This window comes from Dendrobium catenatum, unplaced genomic scaffold, assembly GCF_001605985.2.
Source record: "Dendrobium catenatum unplaced genomic scaffold, ASM160598v2 original_scaffold_138396, whole genome shotgun sequence".
In the NCBI taxonomy this organism is placed as follows: Eukaryota; Viridiplantae; Streptophyta; class Magnoliopsida; order Asparagales; family Orchidaceae; genus Dendrobium; species Dendrobium catenatum.
This window is the reverse complement of record NW_021456829.1, coordinates 174,211-197,408: the sequence shown is the minus strand read 5'-3', so window position 1 is coordinate 197,408 and position 23,198 is coordinate 174,211. Positions and strand designations below refer to the sequence as shown.

Here is a 23,198-nt window from a genome sequence, read left to right as displayed (position 1 = left end):
AAAAACATAATTATATAAATGCATTTTTTACTGCACTTTTGCAAAAGCGCAGCAGAAACGCAACAAATATTCAATAATTTAATAAATATTAATTATTTGCTGCCTTCTTCTTGTCTTTTTGTAAAAGTGCAGCTAAAACAAACGATTCTCTCAATCTAGTGTCCGCACAGCAAAAGGACAGACGGTTTATCTCTCTCCTTGATGTTCAGCTTAATTGTGAAATTCCATCGAAGCATTGGAGACCCATCATCCTAACCAATGGAAAGAAAGGAGCTCGAAAGCTCATCCCAAGAACTTTTCTACTCAGAAGTTCATATTATCAACTTATAAACAACTTTAGCCCACAATCCAATCTAATTATAATAATTTTTTAATTATTTAAATTATTTTTTTCAAGATAATTTATTTAACCTCAAGGTTTCAAAGATTGTAAGTATTCATAAACTACTTGACAATAAATCACAACTTATCTATGGAAGGAAGTTTTATTTGGTCCGGTCGCAAGCAAAATCCCGTTGTACCAAGGTGTACCGAGTTTTTCGAAAAAAAACTCGGTACACCTCGGTATAGCGGGATTTTGCCTGCGACCGAATGTTTCTCTGCATCCGGTCGGAGGACGTAATAATTGGTCCTACGGAAGAGATGGTTGATTTTTTGAGCTTACTCAAATAGTTGATAATATTAGGAAAATGAGTTAAACAAGGATGGATGCACTATCTATACATTTTATAACCTCGTTACAAAAGATACTGGATATTTTGAATTTATTTTTTGGTTTTACTAGAGCAAAAACATTATAATAATTTCAATGTGAAAATTAAAAATAGAAAAAAGCAATCAAATTAAATCATTCAAGGAATTTACAACCACAAATAAAACAAGCTTCTTGTACTTCAGATGATGGGAAATCAAATCACATCCATACATTGAAACTCTAATTAGATATTCTTCCATTGAACAACAGGTAATCCTACCAGCTACAGAAGGATCAATTAAACATTAAGTTATCAGGTTTAGAATCTAATCTCCTATCCAAGCTACCAGGTTAGACCAACTATCTTCATATCTCAAATCATCAAAGGATTTTGAACACAACATTACAGAAGGAATACCAGAATTGGAGCTAAGATGGCAAACAAGTCAAAAACCAACTTCAGATTTAGAAGACAACTTTGTACGAGAAAATAGGAATACTATAACTAAAGACAAGATAAAGCTTACACCTAGCACCCAGCAGCTCTCATGAAGTTGTCAAAGGGACTTGCAGGAGGAAGCCTCAGAACCCGCCATGATTGGCCAACCAGTACCTGCTGAGAATCTGTAATCTGCACCTGCAGCAAGCAAGCAGATTCATTACAATGGAAGTTGTAGATCTAATGGCAGAGATTTGCTAAGTAGAGACTAGAGATTTACCTTCCCATTTGCTAATTTGTCACTCCCGTGGATAGCTTGTAAGGGATTCTGAAGTACTTCATCGTGCCCAGAAACTAGCCAGGTTGACAGCTTCTTCCTCATGCCCATGCCGAAGGCCTCGCACTGACTGGCCATGGTGCCATATGGAAGGGGTGAAGTTGAGACTGATGAGCCAGACACTTGACCGGCTACATGCAATGCCTGATTAAGCATGACCAAAGGTCTTATTAAAACATGAACACTAGTGCCAGTTAATGAATAAGGTTGCGTTTGAGACGGCTTTTTTACTACTTTTTGAAGTAGTTTTTTATATAAAAATTAAAATTTTTGTAATAGAAAGATACTTCAAGAAGTAGTAAAAAAACCGTCCCAAACAAAGACTTAAAGTGATCAAAATGTATTAACTGATCCAAACATTTTAGCACGGAAGACTGCTTGAGCATCCACTTACTCCAGAAATGATGTTTTCAGACTTCTAACGGTGAATATATGATAGGGAACACAAGAAGACAGAAACATTGTATATGATAAAGGGAAAAAGGAATTGAAGGAGCGATGATTGGCCTTTACGAGAAAATTTAGGGTAGGATGTTCAGACAAAATTTTGGCCAAAATGAATCTCAAAATCATTAGATTTGCTTTGATAAACGTGCAATACAAGATGAATCAATCAAAATTTATGGTGCACGCTTTCAAAGAAAATTCAATGGTTTTGAGACACATCCTGATCAAAATTTTGATTTGAGCTAATTTTTTCCACATTTATATGATATGGACTTCATTTTCCTACTATTCTAACTTTTATTCTCATTTTTATTTTTTTATTTTTTTACATTTATTGCTTACATAATCTTCACACTATAAATCATAATATTGAATGTGATCTCCGATACGAGAAGCCATTGCAGATTAATTTTCATCAATTTAGGCGATAATGTAACCACTCATCGAGCTTGTTAAAATTCAAGGTTGTTCAGAGAGCATATAAAAGTCCTCTCAAGAAATCTAATTTTACTCTGTAGCTTTCACTAACCAAACAAGTTCAATTCGTAAAATCTATTAACAAAAACCTATGCAGTTAATTTCAAAACATTTTAAAGGCTCAATATTTTGAAATCATAGATATCTTCTAATGCAATCAATCATATATTAAGAAATCTTGGATTCCACTGATTAATTGCCAAATATTATCAAAAATCATAAAATCATGTATGCATTTTGTTTTGATAATGTTAAAAGAGAATGAAAAACTAAATGCGCAAAGAGAATAATGATTCTTCCTGGTGCAAAAATGTCCATGTGTAATCTAAATGCTCGTCAATATATATATATATAAGCAACCAGAGAAAACTTTTCAATGCATTGAAAAATCTTAAAAATACCGATTCTAACAGCTGCCCAACACTCATAAATTGTGGTATTGATGGCTGTTCAGGCTTCGAGGGATGCAATCTTGGAAGATCAGTAGACAAGCATTCAACTGCCAGATCACCATCCATCGATGAGCTTAAATTTTCCTAAATTTTGAAGAAAAAGATCAATCAATACTTTCAAAGCAATGTCATTTCATGAAACCCTAAAGCAAAAGTTTTTATTTTGCTACTAAAGTTTGAGAAGAAAAAAAAAAGTAACTTGCCTTAGCAAAAGGAAAAGATTCTTCAGAAGAAATTGTAAGAGCCCTATTGAAATCCCATCCCACGAATGGAATCGACATCCATAAAGTCCAATCCCCATCCTCAGGTGTGAAAGTGGCAGAAATTAGCTTGGCTATGTCATTTTTGTCCATCTTGCAGAAATAGGAATTTGTATTGTAGTCCATTCAGTTTCTACAACCAGAATATACAGATTTTTTTCTTGCGGTATAGAAATATATCTGTTAAACAACTCACGTTGGTTAATACGGAAAGGTGCTGAACTATAACATCAATAAAATGTGGACCACATTCAATCATTTTCTTTCTCAATTCAGCTAAAGATGACAGGGAAGTGCCTTGGTCAGCTTCAGAACCATACTCTTTCAGGTTGGCTTGAGGTTTAGCGTACAAAAGAAAGTCATCGCCAACTTTTAGGTATGGGTCAACCTGAGAAGGCACATTACAGAGCGAAGTAATCAATGAAGCAATTTTGATGATGTAACATTTTCAAGTAAAAGCTGCAGGCGATATAGAAAAACAAACTTAGCTTATATGTGCTTTGAAAAATACCATCGAACTCTGTTGAATATTGGAGTCATTTCCAATTGATTTTTTAGAAGACAGTTCTAATTTTCAGAAGATAAAGGGACTTAATAATTTAGTTTAAGGGTTCTCGTATGTACAAACCTCTATGATTAATTACCTCTTGATCACAAGATAATGCTTTTGATTAAGGCTAATCTATAGATTATATAATATTTTACTTGAGTGGCAGCAATTTGAATTGTGGAAAGTAATAGATGATGCTATTGACTCAGAATAGAGATAGTAGAAAATGATGATAGACCTGATCAAAATATGAAGGTTTCATCATCACTGGTTGTCATGGATACTAGTCTAATTAGTTAGTGAGGGTACTCAACCTAGCCAAACCAAATGATCTTTGGAATAACAATGGTTGTGCATCCAAGGGACCTCATAAACCTTAAGTGAAAGCTCATCAAAGAGACCAATTTAAGCCAACCTTGGAAACCAAAGGACTAGTGTCATATTGAGTATGCTTTATGCTTTAAAACTCATAACCACTATTGGTGAACATTCAGGCTTGGATAATAATTATAATATAACGATGACACGATGTCATCATAATCAAGCTAACCACTTGGTCAAGAAACATATGGCACATCCTTACTGCCATGAGATTTTATATATGCATTACATTTGATATGAATTACTTTGAATGTTTTGGCCGAATATAGATTTATCGTCCTTGGTCAATTCACGGGGGGGGGGGGGGGGGGGGGGGGGGGGGGGGGGGGGGGGGGGGGTGGGGGGGGGGGGGGGGGGGGGGGGGGGGGGGGGGGGGGGTGGGGGGGGGGGGGGGGGGGGGGGGGGGGGGGGGGGGGGGGGGGGGGGGGGGGGGGGGGGGGGGGGGGGGGGGGGGGGGGGGGGGGGGGGGGGGGGGGGGGGGGACCTTTTTGTTTCATATTTCAAGGGCTTAGATAGAAATAAGTTAACATTCAATGATAATTTTTTCTTTGATTATGCCCATTATTGGGAAAAGAACCCAAAATATATCTTTTTAGAAATTTGAAAGGACATTTTTATGAAGAGGATTCCCTTTAATTATGATTTTATTCATCATAGAGGACTATCACTTTAAGTGTTTATCTTTATTACTGAGAACATGATATTAACTGGTAATCCCTCCAATTACATTCTTAGGTCTTGGAGTCTTAAACCTTTTGATTTGTAATGAGTTTCAAGGATTTTGAAAAACCCTTCGATTATGGTATGTAATAAATGTGCCCATCATATGGGCATGATCTTAGAATATTTGGCTCTCACTCCAATAGCTTGTTTAAAAACCCATCTTTAGTGAAATAATTTAGTTTTGTGAGGACTGAAAGTTCCATCAAATGAGATACCTTAAAGATTTAGCTTAGCGATTCTAGAATGATAAAAATACCATTAGCATCATGAATTTGTCATTATTTAATAGAAGCTTTGTATTTAAAGATTTCATATCGCACGCCTTTTGAGATGGGGGTATTGATTAGTGAAGATGTCAATGAATCTTGAATTTTTGAAATTTTGTGGGGCCATTTTGGCACTTCGGGGCTTCAATGATCATGATCTAATTATAGCCATTGGCCTGATTTGGAGGCTTGGTTCAATTTACCCTTGCCTGTTATTGTTATATCTATAATTGAAATTATTTTAATTCACATATTGGGTTGATCTAGAGAATTTAGCTCGAAAATTAGTCTTAATTGGCTCGATTTATTGAGTGGAAGCCCAAGGTTTGCATTTTCAAATTGTGGGCTTAGTATGTTGCACTCAAAACTATTGGAATTAATGCATGTATTGGTCGGTGTGAGAGTTCTCTCCATATTCATCCTTTGCTTGTAAGTTTTATATGTCCCGCATCAGTGATCATTAGTATATGCCACTTAAATCATACAAGTCATTCTTTTGCTCTGACTTTGTCTACTATGCTACTTCTACGCAAAGGATCAGGCCTTACATAATTATCAAGTTAACCCTATCAATTCTAATCTTTGTAAGCGGAGGAACATGCCTTAGAAAGTTGATAGGCCATGACTCATGTTGAATACATCTTTTGTTTGTAGAGGATCACTCCTTAGATCATTGTTAGGCTATGAACGATGCAGACTCTACCCTTCATGTGCAAAGGATTGAGTTTTAGATAATTATTAAGCTATAATCCCTATTTACTCTACCCCATATGTAGAGGATTAGGATTTAGGGGCTATTTGGTTGGGATATTTTAGGGTGTAGAGTAAATGCATCGATTTGGAAAAGTTTGGTGTTTGGTTGGATGAATAGCAAATCCAAGGTAAAGTAAATGCAGTGTATTTCATTCTAGTTCATTTTTAAGGTACTCTACCCCATATATGGAGGATTAGGATTTAGGGGCTATTTAGTTGGGATATTTTAGGGTGTAGAGTAAATGCATCGATTTGGAAAAGTTTGGTGTTTGGTTGGATGAAAAGTAAATCCAAGATAAAGTGAATGCAGTGTATTCCATTCTAGTTCATTTTTAAGGTAAATCGTTCTCACCCAATTTTGAAGCAGAACCATTTACACCACTCCAAAGCTTATTTTACCACCGCCAACAGCCACCGTCTCCATCGCAAACCCACTTCCTACTGCTACCCGCCGTCGTCCATCACTGCCTAACCATATGTAGCAAACTTATAAAATGTTAAATATACTGTTTATATATATGTATATGTATATATATATATAAATATATATATATATATATAAAGCTTCTCCATTATTGGAGTTATGAGTCCCTTAAGACATCATCTCCTATATCTAGGACGAGTTGTGGACAAGCAAACAACTAACTAATTATATGATCATAACACATAATTATTTAGCTATTGACTCGATCCACAACTTTTGTCCAAGATATAGGCAATAACGCATTAAAGAGACTCACAACTCCAATAATGGAGAAGCCCAAATATTGGGACTTACAACTTTACACTATAAGCAATATACAAATGCATTACAAAAAAATTTAGTCATAGTTATGATTAACATGTCAGGGACTGACATGTGACAATAAAGATCAAGTCATTAGAGAGAATTGCATTTATTGTTTTTATATTTGGACAACTTTTGAAATGCAAGCTTACTAACTCCACTCCTTTTATGTGGAGGATAAGTAGTGGAAGATCCTGCATTTTTTTAGGTGTTAATATCCCAGTTCTTTATATTTTTCTACAATTTTGGGTATTTGCATGACTTGAACAAGGTGATAAGTAAGAGGTCACGCGCATCAATATAATCCTAAAGATTCAAGACACTAAACATTGTTTATAAAATTAATCTATAATCTTGAAGCTTCATGGAATTTTTGAATTTTTCATCGATTTTCATTTTTTTTCCCTGCATTTGTGATGAAGCTTCAAAGAATGTTTGAATTTTTCATCGATTTTCTTTTTTGCCTGCATTTGTGGTTTATAAAAATACATTGCAGCCTTTTTTACATCTTTGCTTCTCCATGAATTTCTTGTTTTTTTTTTGTTTGTTTAAATTTTCTTGATGCGACTTGTTTCACAATACAAGTCTTATTGAAGGATGTGCACACCACTTTTGATTTGCTTCCTAATTCAAAATTTTGTCCCTTGATACATAAATATGATTTCATCGGCATGCTACAATTATGTGGCACATACGTGTATCCGAGCTTTAGTATTTTTGTCTAAAGCAGAGGCCAATAGATGCCAATAAGTTGAAGCTTCATGCAACATCTAAATGCTCAGTTCCCCATCTTATAAAAACGTTCTTCCAAACAAAATAATTTAAAAATAAAGAAAACAAAGGACGAACTTGCTTGAATCTACAACATGTTAGACCGGTCCACTGGACCGGTCCAGCCGGTCCAGGCGGGACCAGTTCGGGGGCGAAATCGCGAAACAGGCGGAGATTTCCGCCAGAACGAGCAGCCCGACCGCTCATATAGCGCGTTTTAGGAAGGATTTTTGGGGGGTTTCAGAGAGATGGTTTTTTTTTTGTTTAAATTTTCTTGATGCGACTTGTTTCACAATACAAGTCTTATTGAAGGATGTGCACACCACTTTTGATTTGCTTCCTAATTCAAAATTTTGTCCCTTGATACATAAATATGATTTCATCGGCATGCTACAATTATGTGGTACATACATCTATCCGAGCTTTAGTATTTTTGTCTAAAGCAGATGCCAATAAGTTGAAGCTTCATGCAACATCTAAATGCTCAGTTCCCCAGCTTATAAAAACGTTCTTCCAAACAAAATAATTTAAAAATAAAGAAAACAAAGGAGGAACTTGCTTGAATCCACAACATTATTAAGGAATTAAATCAACCATATTGGAATTAAAAGATAAGCAAGGAGAAACTAGTTTGAAACGCAAGTTTCGGAAAAGAATAAACAAGTCTGAGGACTCACATGGTAAGCTATTAAATGCTTTAGCGAATCTATCAACTCAGGAATCTCACATAGCTTTGCTGTAAAAGCCAGTAGAGCCGCTGAAAGTGTAAAAAGTGACCTTCGGGATGATGGAGGCAATGTTCCTGAAAAATGAAACATATCAATGAGGTAATACCAAGACAGAAAATTGAATAAAGGCAAGTTCATTGAAATGAACTAAGAGAATGAAGTGCAGATAAGAATGTTGACTTTGTTGCTTACAAAATTGTAACATAATTTGTTCTGATGATTACAAAAGCACCTTACCATTAGGGTCCAATGAAGAGTTTATAAGAGACAGCAAAAACTGAAAGAGCTGGGCAGTGGTGCTATGGCTTGTATTCTGCAACAGAAATGCAAGATAGAAGTGAAAACCATAAAATTGTTCTCGACAAACCAATATGAATATGTATCCACAGAAGTTGGATACAAACAACGAAACAAAAACATTGGAAGTGTGCATCATTAAAATTGTGACAAACAAAAAGAAGTTGGAAATGATAAAACTGGAAGTTAGAATAAATGTGTTTTGCATTTGTTTTATACTTTTGTTAACATAAATTTGACTTATTTACTTCAAACTTAGCAACCCTTCTTCTTTGAGTCAAAACTGGAAGAAAATTATCAACTGGGGTATCTCCAACATCAAACCTTTTTTAATACTATAATATATGGACTACACCAATTCTTGAATATTTTACTCGAAGAAAAATGGCATTCCCATCATCTTGCTTCGCCCTATAGTTTTATTAGCAATTCTATCCACTCATGAAACACTGTTATGATTCATGATATTCAAAAGTGGCTGTTTTTTCTTCTATTGGGCTTTGGCCCATTTGTCTATGGTTGTTTGGTGTTTGGAGGATGGAGGCTGATTGGGGTGCTATCTTTTTGGCTTTCTTGCTGGGTTCTTGTGTGCCAAGCTCCTTCTTGGTGGTTGTTCGGTTTTTGGCTTTTCCTTTCCTGGCTGTTCGGCTCCTGGATGTTCCTTTCCTGGCTGTTCGGTTGTGGTGTTGCCATGCCTTTTCCCCTGTTCTGGTTGGATGTTTTGGGCAGCTATTTGGATGTCTTTTGAGCTTCTTTTCCCTATTTAAGGGGGCTGTTTTGTGATGTTTAGAAGTGAAAAATGGATTGAATTTTGGAAAGAAAACCAAACGGTTTTGTAATAGCTTATGAGATATTTTCTTCTTCTCTTCTTCTTATAATTCGTCTAGAACTTCTAATCTCTTTCTTCTATCCATAGTTGCCGCCTCCACATGTATCCTTCTTCTCAAATTTTCTTTAAATTGCAAGGTGTCCCTAAGTCGTGTTTTTTTTTTAAATTATAAATGTTGTTCCGTCTTGTGAGTTGTAGTGTCGATGTGCCATGTTATAAAAAAGGAAGTCTTTTACTTTTTTGCAAAATTTTGATTGCATCAACATCAAACTTCTTCCATAACACCACAGTTGATTGGCAGTAAATCAAAGACTTTGAGATGAGTGACTCTGGAAATCATGACCACTTCCTCATAAGTATCATAAAAACAATTCATGATTCATTGCTCCTAAATTTGTTCACGGTTTGAACCTGAACAACTTCAACCTTCTTGTACGTAAGTAGTTTAACCACATTACAATGAGTATGTTCCAAGAAAAAAAATATTTTTTTAGGCCATCCTCTAGGACTGCATTGGAAACCATATTGCATTATACAAAGTACAACATGAAAGCTAGCTAAACAAAAGTGTTGGTACTGGCTGAAAATTGCTATTTTCACCAATAATTGGAAGACATCAATTATCTTGAGCCAATGAAGGTCCACAAACTCTGTGACAAAACACTTAATAATAAATGGCTTTTGGAGTAAACATCTATCAACAAAATAGGGGAACGAACTGCAAGCATCCTAATTCCTACAAGTGCAAACAAAACGACCTCTTTTTGGATAAAAGTAACTAGTTTTCACCATTAATTAACATCTATCCGCCCATCATGATTAAGCTAAGGGCCAGCAAAATCACGGCCATTTATCAACTTTTCAATAGATTAAACTAATAATGACAACAATGTTACTCAAATTCCAAACTAACAGAGGCTAAGAAACATAACACAAATGTTATCCTCTTCCTTATGTTTCATTTCAATAATGAAATTGCTGAAAAATTGTATTGCGGAAACAAAAAATTTCCAGAAGTTTACCTTACGATGAAAAGAAAGGACTGTTAGGTGGAATGAAAGAGCTATAGCCTCATAATTTGAAGGAAAGTTATCTGGCTGATGAGCTTGCCCCCAAAATGCACAAAGCAATTGACCAATTTGATCTTCATTTAAGATAAACGAACATGATTCCTGTTGCAAAAAAAAGAAGAAATTACTTTCAGCGATGCATAAACTTGCTGTTGGAATGGGAAAAGATAGAACAAAAAAAAAAAAGATTTACTAAAACTATATTTATTTGTTTTAGAATATAAAAAACTGCCAAAAATCTTGGTTTAAAATACGATTTGCATAATGAAGCAAAAATGGCAATTTCTTAGGAGGGGTAGGATCATGGAAACTATTCTGCAATGATGGAAACGTACTTACCGCTGCATGCGAATAATTGGAAATGGCAGTCCTGTCAATGATTGAGCAGCTTAATTTATGAAAACATGGTGAACTTTTCTGAATCCATCCATGTTTCCATTCACCTTTGTTAATATCCTTTATGCTACTTTCATTTTGCATGTCATTTCCTTGCTTAATCCCATTTCCATATTCCCTTTGGAGTTTTTCAAGCAGAGCAGTTGTTGAGGCAAATGCTGGCGTAGTTCTGAAATGCAATTTCTTAGATTCATACAAACACTCTGGCTCATATCTTGGATGAATTAGTGTTCCAGCAATGAGAACGGAAAATATCATATGAGCTCCTACACGGGCCTCAACATCAGGATGTAGCATTGCCTTAAAAAGCTGCACCAACAGTGCCTCTGGAAATATCTGAAGAGCAGTACGCCAAAGGAAAGTTTAAGTTCCATTATTAAAGAAAAAGAAGGTAAAAACCTTTTGAGAATTTAAACTAAATGTAAAGAGGGTAAAGAAAATATGGACTTCTTTGCAGAAAATGGGGTGGGTGGGATAGTGAGCTACTGAGCTTTTCCCTAAGAGGTAGCAGGGTGGACAAAACACTGAATGATTCATTACTGGTTGGAAATCAAATATCTGCGGAATGCTTATCTAATATTATCTTTTAAACCACAAGAAACCCAACTCGATTCAAGAGGAGCTAGATATTTAGCCAGCTTAAACTACATAATGGAAGGCCACAAGAAACAAAAACACAGTAAAAAAATCATCATGGATTAATATTATATAATAATTATTGTTTAATGGGAACTAGAAACCAAAACTGCACTTAAATTCCAAAGCACAGTTTCTTTAATGCTTAATTAAAAAGCATAAAGATATCAAAATGATCGCACTGATTTGGACAAAAAGAAGATTAAAATATGTTCATCTATAGCACATGCAGGGCATATTACGGATCTTCATGAGTAATTTCATATTTTCTCATGCTAGCTAGAAAATTGAGGACATTTTGGAACCTTTCCCAGTAAGAAAAACAGAATAGGAAACAAATGAACTCACCAGTTCTGAATGAGACCGAGAAGATGTCAAAGAAATTATACGAGCAAGGATCAGCAAAGATCCAATTGTAGCCCTAGCAACAATAGCAATACTGGCAAGCTTCTCAAGGGTTATAGTCATCATGTCATAAAGTGGGCTTACATCACCAATCTGGAACAAAGATCAAAAGAAGGCTCAGAATATGCAAATAAACAAGCAATGGCTAACATATATGCTCCTAGTGCAAAAATAAACTTCTAATTCCAATCAACCAAATAACTCACAAGACAAATACTTAGTACAATAAACGACCTCTGACCAATAACATACTTACCCCTTTAACAATCTCCAATAAGCAATCTTCAATAGAATCTTGAAGCAAGAAGTTCCAGCTTGATTCCTCAGGTCTAACCATTTCTACGGTAACCTGGAGACTTCTTCTCAAATGTCTACATAAATTACTTACAATACCAATTTCAGCAATTACAGACCGTAATCTTAGCTGTTTAACCAAGGAAGTGGCAATCTGAACTATGTTGGACTTTAGTTGAGGATCATGCATGATATCCTTGTTGTCTAGATGTCGTACTAAAGCAATCAAGATAAATTGTTCATTTCCTGAGAGTCAACAAAACATTGGAAAAAATTACATCATGAATTTCATATATATTCTATGCAAATGAATACCTGCTATGCACAAAAGTGAAATGAAGATACGAAGACATAGGTGGGACAAAACAGACAAATTCAAAATATGTAAATTAACTTTCAAAGAAAGGCTTCATAAGCAAAATTACCAGAGATTTTTGACAAACATGCCATATTCAATAAAACATTCAGAGCCAAGCCATGCTTAGGAGCCCAATGTTTGTGCAAATCAAAGTAGGTAAACATTGGATCAAGTATCCTGCGCATTGTTGTGCTCTCCTTTGCTAGTTCGGCCAGTTTTTGAATGCATATTTGTGACCATACTTTCGGATTTTCGTACTCCTCTCTGCACCCAAATATGCAGATAATCAACAGTGTGCTTGTCGAGATAAATGAAAAATAATGTATTAAAAATGCTACCAATATGGACTAGGTATAGAATTGAAGGCAAAGATTTTGAGATCAAATCATGAGAAATCTATGCCTATGACTTGCATATGAAAACTAGATGAATAAGTACGGAAGGATAGTGAACCACTGGATCCATCACACTAAGGCTTCGTTTGGGACGGCTGTTTCCTTGCTGCACTGTATGAAACGTAACCCATAGGTGGTTTGGGAGTACACGTTCGTGCTCCGTTCTCGAAATTTTTGCGTCCTGCGGTTGCTTCTCACGTCGGGCGGAAGACTCCCGCGTTTCAGCTGCTTCCCGCTGTTTGTATCTATGAGAAATACTTTAATGCCCTTACTATGGAACCCAAAACACTCACGCAGCTCTCGCCGTTTCTTCACTCTTTCCAATTCACAGCCGAGAGCAGTGAAGCTTCGCCTGCTCTTAATATGCTCGTCGCCGAGAAAGGGGATGGTCCGGTGGTGCTCTTACTCCACGGCTTTCCGGAACTCTGGTACTCTTGGAGCCATCAAATTGTCTTCCTCGCTGCCGGCTGGTACCGCGTCGTTGCCCCCAACCTCCGTGGCTTCGGCGACACAGACGCCCCTCAAAACCATCTTCGCGTCGTCGAGCGACGGCCGCACCTTGGTCCATTTATAGGCTTTCTTTTTCAAGTCGCAGAGAAGGAGAACGACCTCCTCGCCGCTGACGAGAGCTACGTAGTAGCTTCCGGGCAACCTCCACCGGAGAATTTGGCGTGGAGAAGGTTCCAGAAAAGGTCCAATCGCCCACGTCGACGGATTTGAAATCCTTCTTGCACCAGAAGGGCCATGGATTGAGATCGACTCTGCAGGTGGATGGTGGATCGCAACTGCCGCCGGAACCGTCGACGGAGTTGGACAGGGAGTGGTTGATGAAAGTCTTGTTCCACACTACTGTTACCCTGCGAAGCTTGTTACCAATCTTGGCTTTGTATATGATGATCACAGAGCATTGCAGTAGCGCCTTCCACGCCACCGTTGCAACCTTGCAATTAATTAAACAAGGATCTAAATACAGTACCATTTGCTTGGTACTGTATTTTTAATAAAAATTTATTTTTTACAACAATATTAAAAAAAAAATTTGGCAGCTTTAATATATTTAAAAAAAGTTGTACCAACTTAAGAAGTGATACAATTTTGATTTAGAATTGTTAGTTGATTATCATATACATTTAAAAAAATTTAAATTTTAAAAAATTATATATTTCATCTAAATATATATAAGGGTATGAAGGTAAATTGTTCCCATGCAGCTGCAGCACAGCAGCTCTACAGTTATACTATCCAAACAAAATATAATGATTTATATAAAGCAATTTCAGGAAGCAACTTTCTGTACAACAATTTCACAACCTACTTTACCGACAGCTGCAGCAGTCCCAAACGCACCCTAAATGGGACTAGACCTAGAACCTGGCTTATTGGCTGACAAGATAAAGCTTGGTCATGTCACCATGGAGGCACCCAAAGATTCTCTCTATTAGGGATCATAATAGTTAAGCATATGTTAAGAGTTAATTCAAAAGAAGTTATATTCTTTTATTTCAAGATTTTTTCTTGGGAATCTGATGCATAATAGGAGCTCATTTTTAAGTAAAACTACAAAAGAGAAGTATATGAATCTTTCTCTGCAAGTCAAAAGGGTGAAATAGAGAGACTTTGTTGAAAAAAAGTGGAACTACTTTAGATGGGGGAAAGAAAACTTCTTAAGAGTGTTGAAGAAAGAAGAATCAAGATAATTTCTTAAGAGTTTTGAAGAAGAGTTGGCAAACCCTAGGCATGTCATTGAGAAGAGGTGAGGCCATGGCACCTCAAGGTTTATAGGAAAGTGTCATTCAAAAGACATTGCCTCAGAGGTTGCCTTATAATGTCTAACAAATGAACGCCTTGCTTATAATCTCTAAAAATGAGGTAAATTCCCTATCTTGAATGAAGAAATGACTATTAATACTTTGAAAATAGAAAATGAGTTAGTTTTCTATGATAACTTGATATGTGGTGACGTGACATGAACATCAAGAAATTGGAAATAAGTATCCACGCTAGGAAACAAGAAAGATCAAATGTGAGTGCAAGAGCTTCAAGTTCCAATGTAGCAAACTGTGGGGATGACAAGGAGTCTGACGATATATGCAAATGACGGAAGGCTATAACCCAATTATGGCTAAGGTAGCATGCATGATGATGTAGAAAAGTAGCAGAGAAGAATACATTATCCCTAAGATAAATAGTTTAACTTGCTTTGCTTGGCCAAGCATTTTGTAACTTGGGAATCTAGCACTTTTGATACCACTGCTGCATAAGCAAGAAAGTTTTATTTGACTTACTTTTAATCTCTCTTTTTCTACTTTATGTTTCAAGGTAAGTGAAAGAAGAAAGAGAGTAAGTTCTCTAACAGGATCTAGGATAATAGCCTCAGTATTGTACAAGTTCACTAGACATATTCAAACATGCTGCAACAATAACAAAAATTATTGAAAATTCAGCAAGTATTATAGGTTGCTCGAACAAAATATACTGAGACAACATAAAATGAAGATGAATTTCAAAATAACCTATATGGAAAGTAATTTACCTAAATCATTAATATAGAGTGGCAATCAATCAAATAGCCAAAGCTAGCACGGCAAAAAGCTAGCACATAAACTAAGCAGTAGCACTATGCTTTGCAAGAGACGATGCAATAATAAGGTGATGTGAAACTACCAGGAGTTAGCGAGAGATTGAAAGAGAAATTGTTAAAAGTTTACCATTACAAAATTATGCTTCAAGACAAAGGAAAATTTTAGGGATTCGTAGTTTTTCACTTGCTTAGTCAAAGAAGTACATGTAGATTAACCAAGACACTCTTAATCAAATACAAAGGCAAGAGTAACATTAATAGCTTATAACAAAAATCTGAAATTTAATAATGAGAGGTTCACCTTGAGGGTTTTCTCACTCAAAGGTTCTAGGGCTTAGCGGATGAAGATATTCCACACTAGACTTGAAATCACCACTAGGAAGAGGGAGCCTAGGATCTTCGTTGTTGGAAAGGTAGCCGGCAACAGTTGGATACGTTGGTGTCCCACGATCTTCCACGACCTGGTTGGGAGATGTTCTTCAATCAACGATGCCAATGTGAAGATGATGCGGTCTAGATAACTTTCCACGGAATCGTCGTCGATAAAAGAAGGGAGATTGCAAGATGTTCGTCCGTCCTTGATCATCATATACGAAGCCATGGTCAATGGGATCGGCCATGCACTAGCATAAGACTTGGAGAGGTTGGGGGGGAACATAAATCTGAAATTTTGTTCAAATTTTATGTATTAATTAGGGAGGGAAAGGAATTTGGATTTCAAATTCAATTTGGGCTTGGGGAATAAAAGGCAAAAGAGGGGAAGATGCCCATGCATGGGGCGGCGGCAAGGTGAGAGGGAGAGGGATTAGGAAAAAAAGATTTATGGGATTCCTAATTTATCCTTGCAAATTAGGAATGAGGGAATAAAATCCAATTTAATTTAAAATTGAATTGGATCTCATTTAAAACTTTCCTAATTTGGCTTTTATTAGATTTGGAAACTATTTGAAACTCAATTTGACTTCCAAATCTAGGGAGTAATGGGGGGAAGGTCAGCGGTTGAAATTGTGGATGGGGATGGTGGAGGAGGGACGGCCAGCGGGTGGGGCTCGAGGCCGGCGGCTTGGGCATCCATGATACCACTGCTGCATAAGCAAGAAAGTTATTTTTATTTGACTTACTTTTAATCTCTCTTTTTCTACTTTATGTTTAAAGGTAAGTGAAAGAAGAAAGAGAGTAAGTTCTCTAACAGGATCTAGGATAATAGCCTCAGTATTGTACAAGTTCACTAGACATTCAAACAAGCTGCAACAATAACAAAAATTATTGAAAATTCAGCAAGTATTATAGGTTGCTCGAACAAAATATACTGAGACAACATAAAATGAAGATGAATTTCAAAATAACCTATATGGAAAGTAATTTACCTAAATCATTAATATAGAGTGGCAATCAATCAAATAGCCAAAGCTAGCACGGCAAAAAGCTAGCACATAAACTAAGCAGTAGCACTATGCTTTGCAAGAGACGATGCAATAATAAGATGATGTGAAACTACCAGGAGTTAGCGAGAGATTAAAAGGAAATTGTTAAATGTTTGCCATTACAAAATTATGCTTCAAGACAAAGGAAAATTTTAGGGATTCGTAGTTTTCCACTTGCTTAGTCAAAGAAGTACATGTAGATTAACCAAGACACTCTTAATCAAATACAAAGGCAAGAGTAACATTAATAGCTTATAACAAAAATCTGAAATTTAATAATGAGAGGTTCACCTTGAGGGTTTTCTCACTCAATGGTTCTAAAGGATGAAGATATTCCACACTAAACTTGAAATCACCACTAGGAAGAGGGAGCCTAGGATCTTCGTTGTTGGAAAGGTAGCCGGCAACAGTTGGATACTTTGGTGTCCCACGATCTTCCACGACCCGGTTGGGAGATGTTCTTCAATCGACGATGCCAATCTGAAGATGACGCGATCTAGATAACTTTCCACGGAATCGTCGACGTCAAAATTTAGGTCAAAGAAGGGAGATTGCAAGATGTTCGTCCGTCCTTGATCATCATATACGAAGCCAAGGTCAATGGGATCGGTCATGCACTAGCATGAGACTTGGAGAGGTTGGGGGGGACATAAATCTGAAATTTTGTTCAAATTTTATGTATTAATTAGGGAGGGAAAGGAATTTGGATTTCAAATTCAATTTGGGCTTGGGGAATAAAAGGCAAAAGAGGGGAAGATGCCCATGCATGGGGCAGCGGCAAGGTGAGAGGGAGAGGGATTAGGAAAAAAGAATTATGGGATTCCTAATTTATCCTTGCAAATTAGGAATGAGGGAATAAAATCCAATTTAATTCAAAATTGAATTGGATCTCATTTACAACTTTCCTAATTTGCCTTTTATTAGATTTGGAAACTATTTGAAACTCAATTTGAATTCCAAATCTAGGGAGTAATGGGGGGAAGGTCAGCGGTTGAAATTGTGGAGGGGGATGGTGGAGGAGGAACGGCCGGCGGGTGGGGCTCGAGGCCGGCGGCTTGGGCATCCAAGGGGGGAGGCCGTCGGGTTGGGTAAGGCCTGGCTATAGAAGGAGGAAGGGAGAGGGGATTGGGGAGGCCGGTGATGGATGGGCTAAGGGAGGAAAGGGAAGTAGGGGAAAGGAAAAGATCAAGGAGCCGCAAACCTTAGAATCTTCCAAAGATTGACGAGTATTGCTCTCACCCTCACCTAGAGTTTCTTCTCTCAATAACTCACTAAGAGATCAAGCAAAGAAAGTTAAATTTTCATTCATAATTCATTATTGAATACAATAGTGGAGGCCACAATATATAGGCCTAAAAGAAGTAAAAAAAAAAAAACTGACACATATGCCCCTTGGGCTACAACTCGAAACAAACTCAAAGAAAGAGTACAAACGTAATCTAGTAAATAAATAAACCACCATACATGAAATACATCAAAAATACAGACTGTGAATCGTAGCCATTGATCTATGATTCATATGCAGGTAAACTCGCCGATAATATCTGTCGATGTTTTCATCATAAGGAATAAGAAAGCAATTACTAGATTGTGAAAGATCAGACCACTGGAAGTATCTAACTAATCCAATAGTATACCAAAGAATAAATATCACTTCAGTTCCTACAAAAGTGAAATTAACATTGGCTTCATAATACATCATTGGCATGCATATTCGGCCACATCCACTTTGAAACCAAACTTCTTTTTTATTTTGGGATGATGTATTATATTGTAGAAAAAAACTATGTGGAAATAGGAAAGCATTGGTGGAATGGATTTTAAACAATATGGGGCTTAACTAAGGAAAATCGAATCAAGAGTATCATTCCCAAAACCCCACTACCTTGTTAGCACATCGGAATTCTTCATTTCTGGCAATGGTTGAATTATCATATTGTTTAGACTGCCATCATCATGCAAGATTGGCCCTGCTCTTGCTTCACATCTAATGACTTCATCAACCCAATTATGATGTTTGTCCAATCCTTCATCAGCATCCTTCGGTTGCTTGTCAACCCCATGATTATCTAGGATAGCATAGATGATCTGCATCATATTCATGAAACCATGAAATTCAATATTACAACTGTATAATAATGTTTAATTTAGATCACAGCCGAATAGAGATCAAAATCTTCTAGGCTACTATATTGGATCAACATTTCCCTAAATTCCTTCGGTTCACTGCTATAACTGTGAAGTTTGCTCGTAAGCAAAAGCTAGACAATTTCAAACGTCTCATCTGTACACAAATTTTGCATACAGCTTAATAATTCATTTAGAAAGAAGATTCTTGTATAAAACATATTAACTTGTGTTCTGGATTTTTATATTACATTTATTTTAATCATCTTCGAGAATGTCAAGCAATAGTTATGCCCTTCTCAGTGAACATAGTAAGAAGGATTAGATTGTGGAACCTCTTGCCGTCACGAAATGCAGAATAGTATAGGTATTCTACAGCTATAACTCAAAATTGGAGCCAACATTCTTCTTTATCAAACTTGAATAAACAAAGTCTGAAATGAGCAGAAGATGACAATGAGCTGACCCTTTACCTCGTCAAAATCAGAAAAAATGTATGAATATTCAGACATAAACCAAACCTGCAATAGAAGAAAAAATGACAAACCTCTTAGAGAAAAGATATTTTTGGATAAAATTCCACATCCAATTCAAGCATTGCCTAAAGGAAAAGAATTACCATTGATGACAAGCATTGAAGGCTTGCAGCTACTAGTTGATTATTATGCTCTTCTCCATCCTCTCGTGCCAGCCTAGTAACCTTAGGAACAATACTCTCGATACAGCATGCATAGGTACCGTCAGCCTGTTCATTTTTTTAATCAACGTAGTAGTACAAAAAGAATAAAAGGGAATTGAGATCAAATATGAAAAAACCTATAACCTATCAAAATAAGAAAAAAAAAACAATCCAGCCTTTCTAAAGCAAAGGAATCAAATTTGATCTTTCAATTAGATTACTACAGATTAATTGAGATCAGAATAATCAGGCAAACAAATGATTGACTAATCAACATATTAAGTGATAAAAGAGTCTAATAACTATGCACTATATAGAAGATATGAAGAGTGTCCCGGGGCATGATTAGGTTATCTCCATTATCTTATATAACAACTTATAGTCAAGCAAACAATCTATCTGCAATAAAAAGACAAGGCTTCATGCATCAATCTCTCTATAAATCTCACCTTGATGAGAGGTTTATGCATCGATACAATGTTTTGTTTTGCACAATTGAAGCCTAAAAATATAAGAGGGCCATGGCCTTGGTTAACTTATGCTTCTCTTAAACCAAGGCAAGTCAAGTTAGCCCTCCTGCCCTTAGTTGGACTGTGATCCAAAGTTGAATTGAGTAACCCTAGGAGATCCAATGTAACCCTAATGTTTTTACCATTTATTTTAAGCAACAATGCCAACGATTGTGGCATATTATAACCATACTCCACAGTCATTTGTGGGGGCGGGGAATTGAACTGCAGGCTAGCCCAACATGATTCCACTTCACTGATTGCACTACTAGCTGACTCAAACAATCCCAACAAAAATAGCATAAGTTCCAATCAACCTCAATGACCTGGTTGACCCACTGGTCCCACTTCACTCTCGATGAGCCACTATAGTCTTCAAAAGCCCAAGAATAGCCAAGGCAAACACTAGTTGGTCTTAGGCAATTTCGTCCAATATAAGCAAATCTTAACTATCCAACTTGTTCAAGCCATAATATGTATGTATGCACAAACTTACCCTATCAAGTCAGTCGCTCCATATCCCTATCAAAATCCTTGTAAACCCCTCAGTTCAGATCGCGCGATGCCGAATAATTCCAATTGAACACTATATTTTTATTCCTCTTAACTGCCCTCTCCCTTTCTCCTCTTTGTCACCTGAAACACAGGTCAAACTCCCACACCCTTTTTTCTCCACACAACTCCAGTCGAACGAAATTCCTCTCACATGCCCATTACTCCTGTGATTCCCCACGCAAATGACCACAACACTCTCGCCACCAATCCTAGTGTCGCTCCATACCCCTATCAAAATCCTTGTAAACCCCTCAGTTCAGATTGCGCGATGCAGAATAATTCCAATTGAACACTATATTTCTATTCCCCTTAACTGCCCTCTCCCTTTTCTCCTCTTTTTCACCTGAAACACAAGTCAAACTCCCACACCCTTTTTTCTCCACACAGTTCAAACTTCTCTACTTCCTCCAGTCGAACGAAATTCCTCTTACATGCCCATTACTCCTGTGATTCCCCACGCAAATGACCACAACACTCTCGCCACCAATCCTAGTGTCGCCATAGCCACCACAACCCACTTTATCATAGTTCTCATGCTCTTCCTCACTCTTCTCCAAAACCACCGACAAACTCCCTCTTCTTTGCCTCTACTTCTAAAACTAACTAAGAACTGAAGAAAAATCAACTCTACTAGACTTCTAATGCTGCCTGAAAATAACTATTAGCTAAACCCATCTAATCATTTTAAAATCATGATGTCAATGTTCGTATACCATGAAAGTTAGGCAAAGTTATTTTTTATTTAGAAATGGTGACTTAGCCCAAACATGAAGCAAATGCAAGTTAGGCAAATTTTAATTTTATGTTTGGTCGAAGGCTTTCTATTATTGTTTGAATTCCTAAATATTGTTTCTAGTTGATTTTATTTTAATCTTTATTTTGTAGAAAAAAATTATTACTACAAAAGCCTTTTATAAAAATAAACTCAAGATTATCCTAAGCAAGCAAATACTTGTTGGTTTTGGTTTTGCACATATTTTTAAATTTTGATTTTGCAAGTAAATTAGTTTATTTTTGTTTGCAATTTTTTAGTTTTACTGCAATGGTTTAAAGAAAAATTTTAATAAAATAAAATCCTGAACAGTATATGACAAAACATTAAAATAAAATGCAAAAAAAAAAAAGATGGTATATCCTAGGAAGTCTAAAGTTGGTGCCCTATTCAACATCTAGAGTATGCTAAATAAGCTATAAGAATGCCACTCTATGACTTATTTGTTCCATCTTCAATTTTAAATTGATTAATTTAATCTAAAAGTACTTTCACTTCAAGTTTTTAATATTGTATAACTTTTAATTTTAAGATTTAAGATTTTATTTTTATTTTAGAATTTTGAAGAACATTTCAAATGCATAACAGTCATCCTAAGGTGAAGCTTGTCATTTAAAACATCCCGGATATAATAAAGTGTATATTTCACCGAAAGTGACACTTTATAATCTCTTAGAAGCAATCAAGTGCTTTTTATGATTTTTTAGTATTTAAAATTTTTATTTAGGAGTTTTATATAGAAAATTTTAATTTGAATTTCATTCATTTCAAATTGCTTATTTATTATTCTCCATAATTAATTTGATGACATATCAAATTATTTAGTTTATTATTATTAATAGTTTTTTGTGTTAATAGAAATTTATTTAAATTTTCAAATAATAATTAATATTTTAATTTTTTAATTTCTAGGCCATTTAATAAATCTTTTACTAAAGCTAAGGAATATTAATTTTGCATTTTAGGCTAAGATGAAGCCAAAAAAATTATGAAATAATTCTCTAAAATTAAGGACAACTTCATGAACATCCTATAAAATTAAATTATTTTGAATTATTCTAAATTTATATTATTTTTAACTATTTAATGATGAAATTTTAGTTTATTGTTTAAATAAGGTCCAAATTTATGGAAAATATTTCAGCGATTAGGGTAATCACAAGAACCCTAAAAAAATTCAGCTCATTTGTATTTAATTCGAATATTTTGGAATTTTAAATTATTTAATAACCCTCTTTATATTTTTATATTAAATCAACTTCAAATTTGATGAATTTGATCATAGAAGCTAACCAAATAAACTCAACACCTCTCTAAATTAAAACTATAGAACTCAATACCCTCAAATTCAGTCCTTGGAAGTTTGAAATCATTTAGAGTTGAAATGAATTTTAGGAAAAATTTTTAATTTTAAGGATAAATTTATTTATTTTTTTTATTAAAGATATTTGATGAAATTATCTTTATTTTAATTTTTTTCCCAGTAGTCTATAAAATTAGAGATAAAATTATCTAGTCCATGAAATTAAAATTAGGATAGGAACTTAGAATATAAGTTCCCTTACTGGAAAATTAATGGAATTAATAGATATTATGATTCATAGAAAGATAAATATTTTGTGCATTCAGGAAACTAAATGGGTTGGAGAGAAGACTAAGGAAATTGATAGTTTAGGATTTAAACTTTGGTATTCGGGTAGGAGTCGTACTAGAAATGGCGTTGGAGTTATTATAGATAAGAATTTGAAGGATAATGTTATAAAAATTAATAGGATTGGAGATAGAATTATAGCTTTAAAGATTATT

General features: G+C 35.7%; 1 protein-coding gene across 9 annotated transcripts in view; it reads right to left on the bottom strand.

The window, feature by feature from the left end:
- Positions 1 to 843: 843 nt before the first annotated feature.
- The window catches only part of LOC110105315, a 57,211-nt gene continuing 34,856 nt past the window's right edge, over positions 844 to 23,198 (bottom strand). For 7 of the 9 annotated variants that reach the window (XM_028692173.1, XM_020834759.2, XM_020834758.2 and 4 more), the window contains 15 exons: positions 19,497 to 19,622; positions 19,351 to 19,398; positions 18,636 to 18,838; positions 12,418 to 12,614; positions 11,955 to 12,238; positions 11,642 to 11,791; positions 10,601 to 10,993; positions 10,214 to 10,363; positions 8,303 to 8,378; positions 8,015 to 8,139; positions 3,303 to 3,494; positions 3,050 to 3,199; positions 2,796 to 2,930; positions 1,414 to 1,614; positions 844 to 1,331 (listed from right to left, as the gene is read on the bottom strand). In XM_028692173.1, the coding sequence (XP_028548006.1) occupies positions 1,224 to 1,331; positions 1,414 to 1,614; positions 2,796 to 2,930; positions 3,050 to 3,199; positions 3,303 to 3,494; positions 8,015 to 8,139; positions 8,303 to 8,378; positions 10,214 to 10,363; positions 10,601 to 10,993; positions 11,642 to 11,791; positions 11,955 to 12,238; positions 12,418 to 12,614; positions 18,636 to 18,838; positions 19,351 to 19,398; positions 19,497 to 19,622 (2,538 nt within the window). In that variant the 3' untranslated portion in view covers positions 844 to 1,223. The remainder of the gene's footprint in view (positions 1,332 to 1,413; positions 1,615 to 2,795; positions 2,931 to 3,049; positions 3,200 to 3,302; positions 3,495 to 8,014; positions 8,140 to 8,302; positions 8,379 to 10,213; positions 10,364 to 10,600; positions 10,994 to 11,641; positions 11,792 to 11,954; positions 12,239 to 12,417; positions 12,615 to 18,635; positions 18,839 to 19,350; positions 19,399 to 19,496; positions 19,623 to 23,198) is intronic. The other 2 variants (XM_020834763.2, XM_020834764.2) reach the window with 1 other exon arrangement.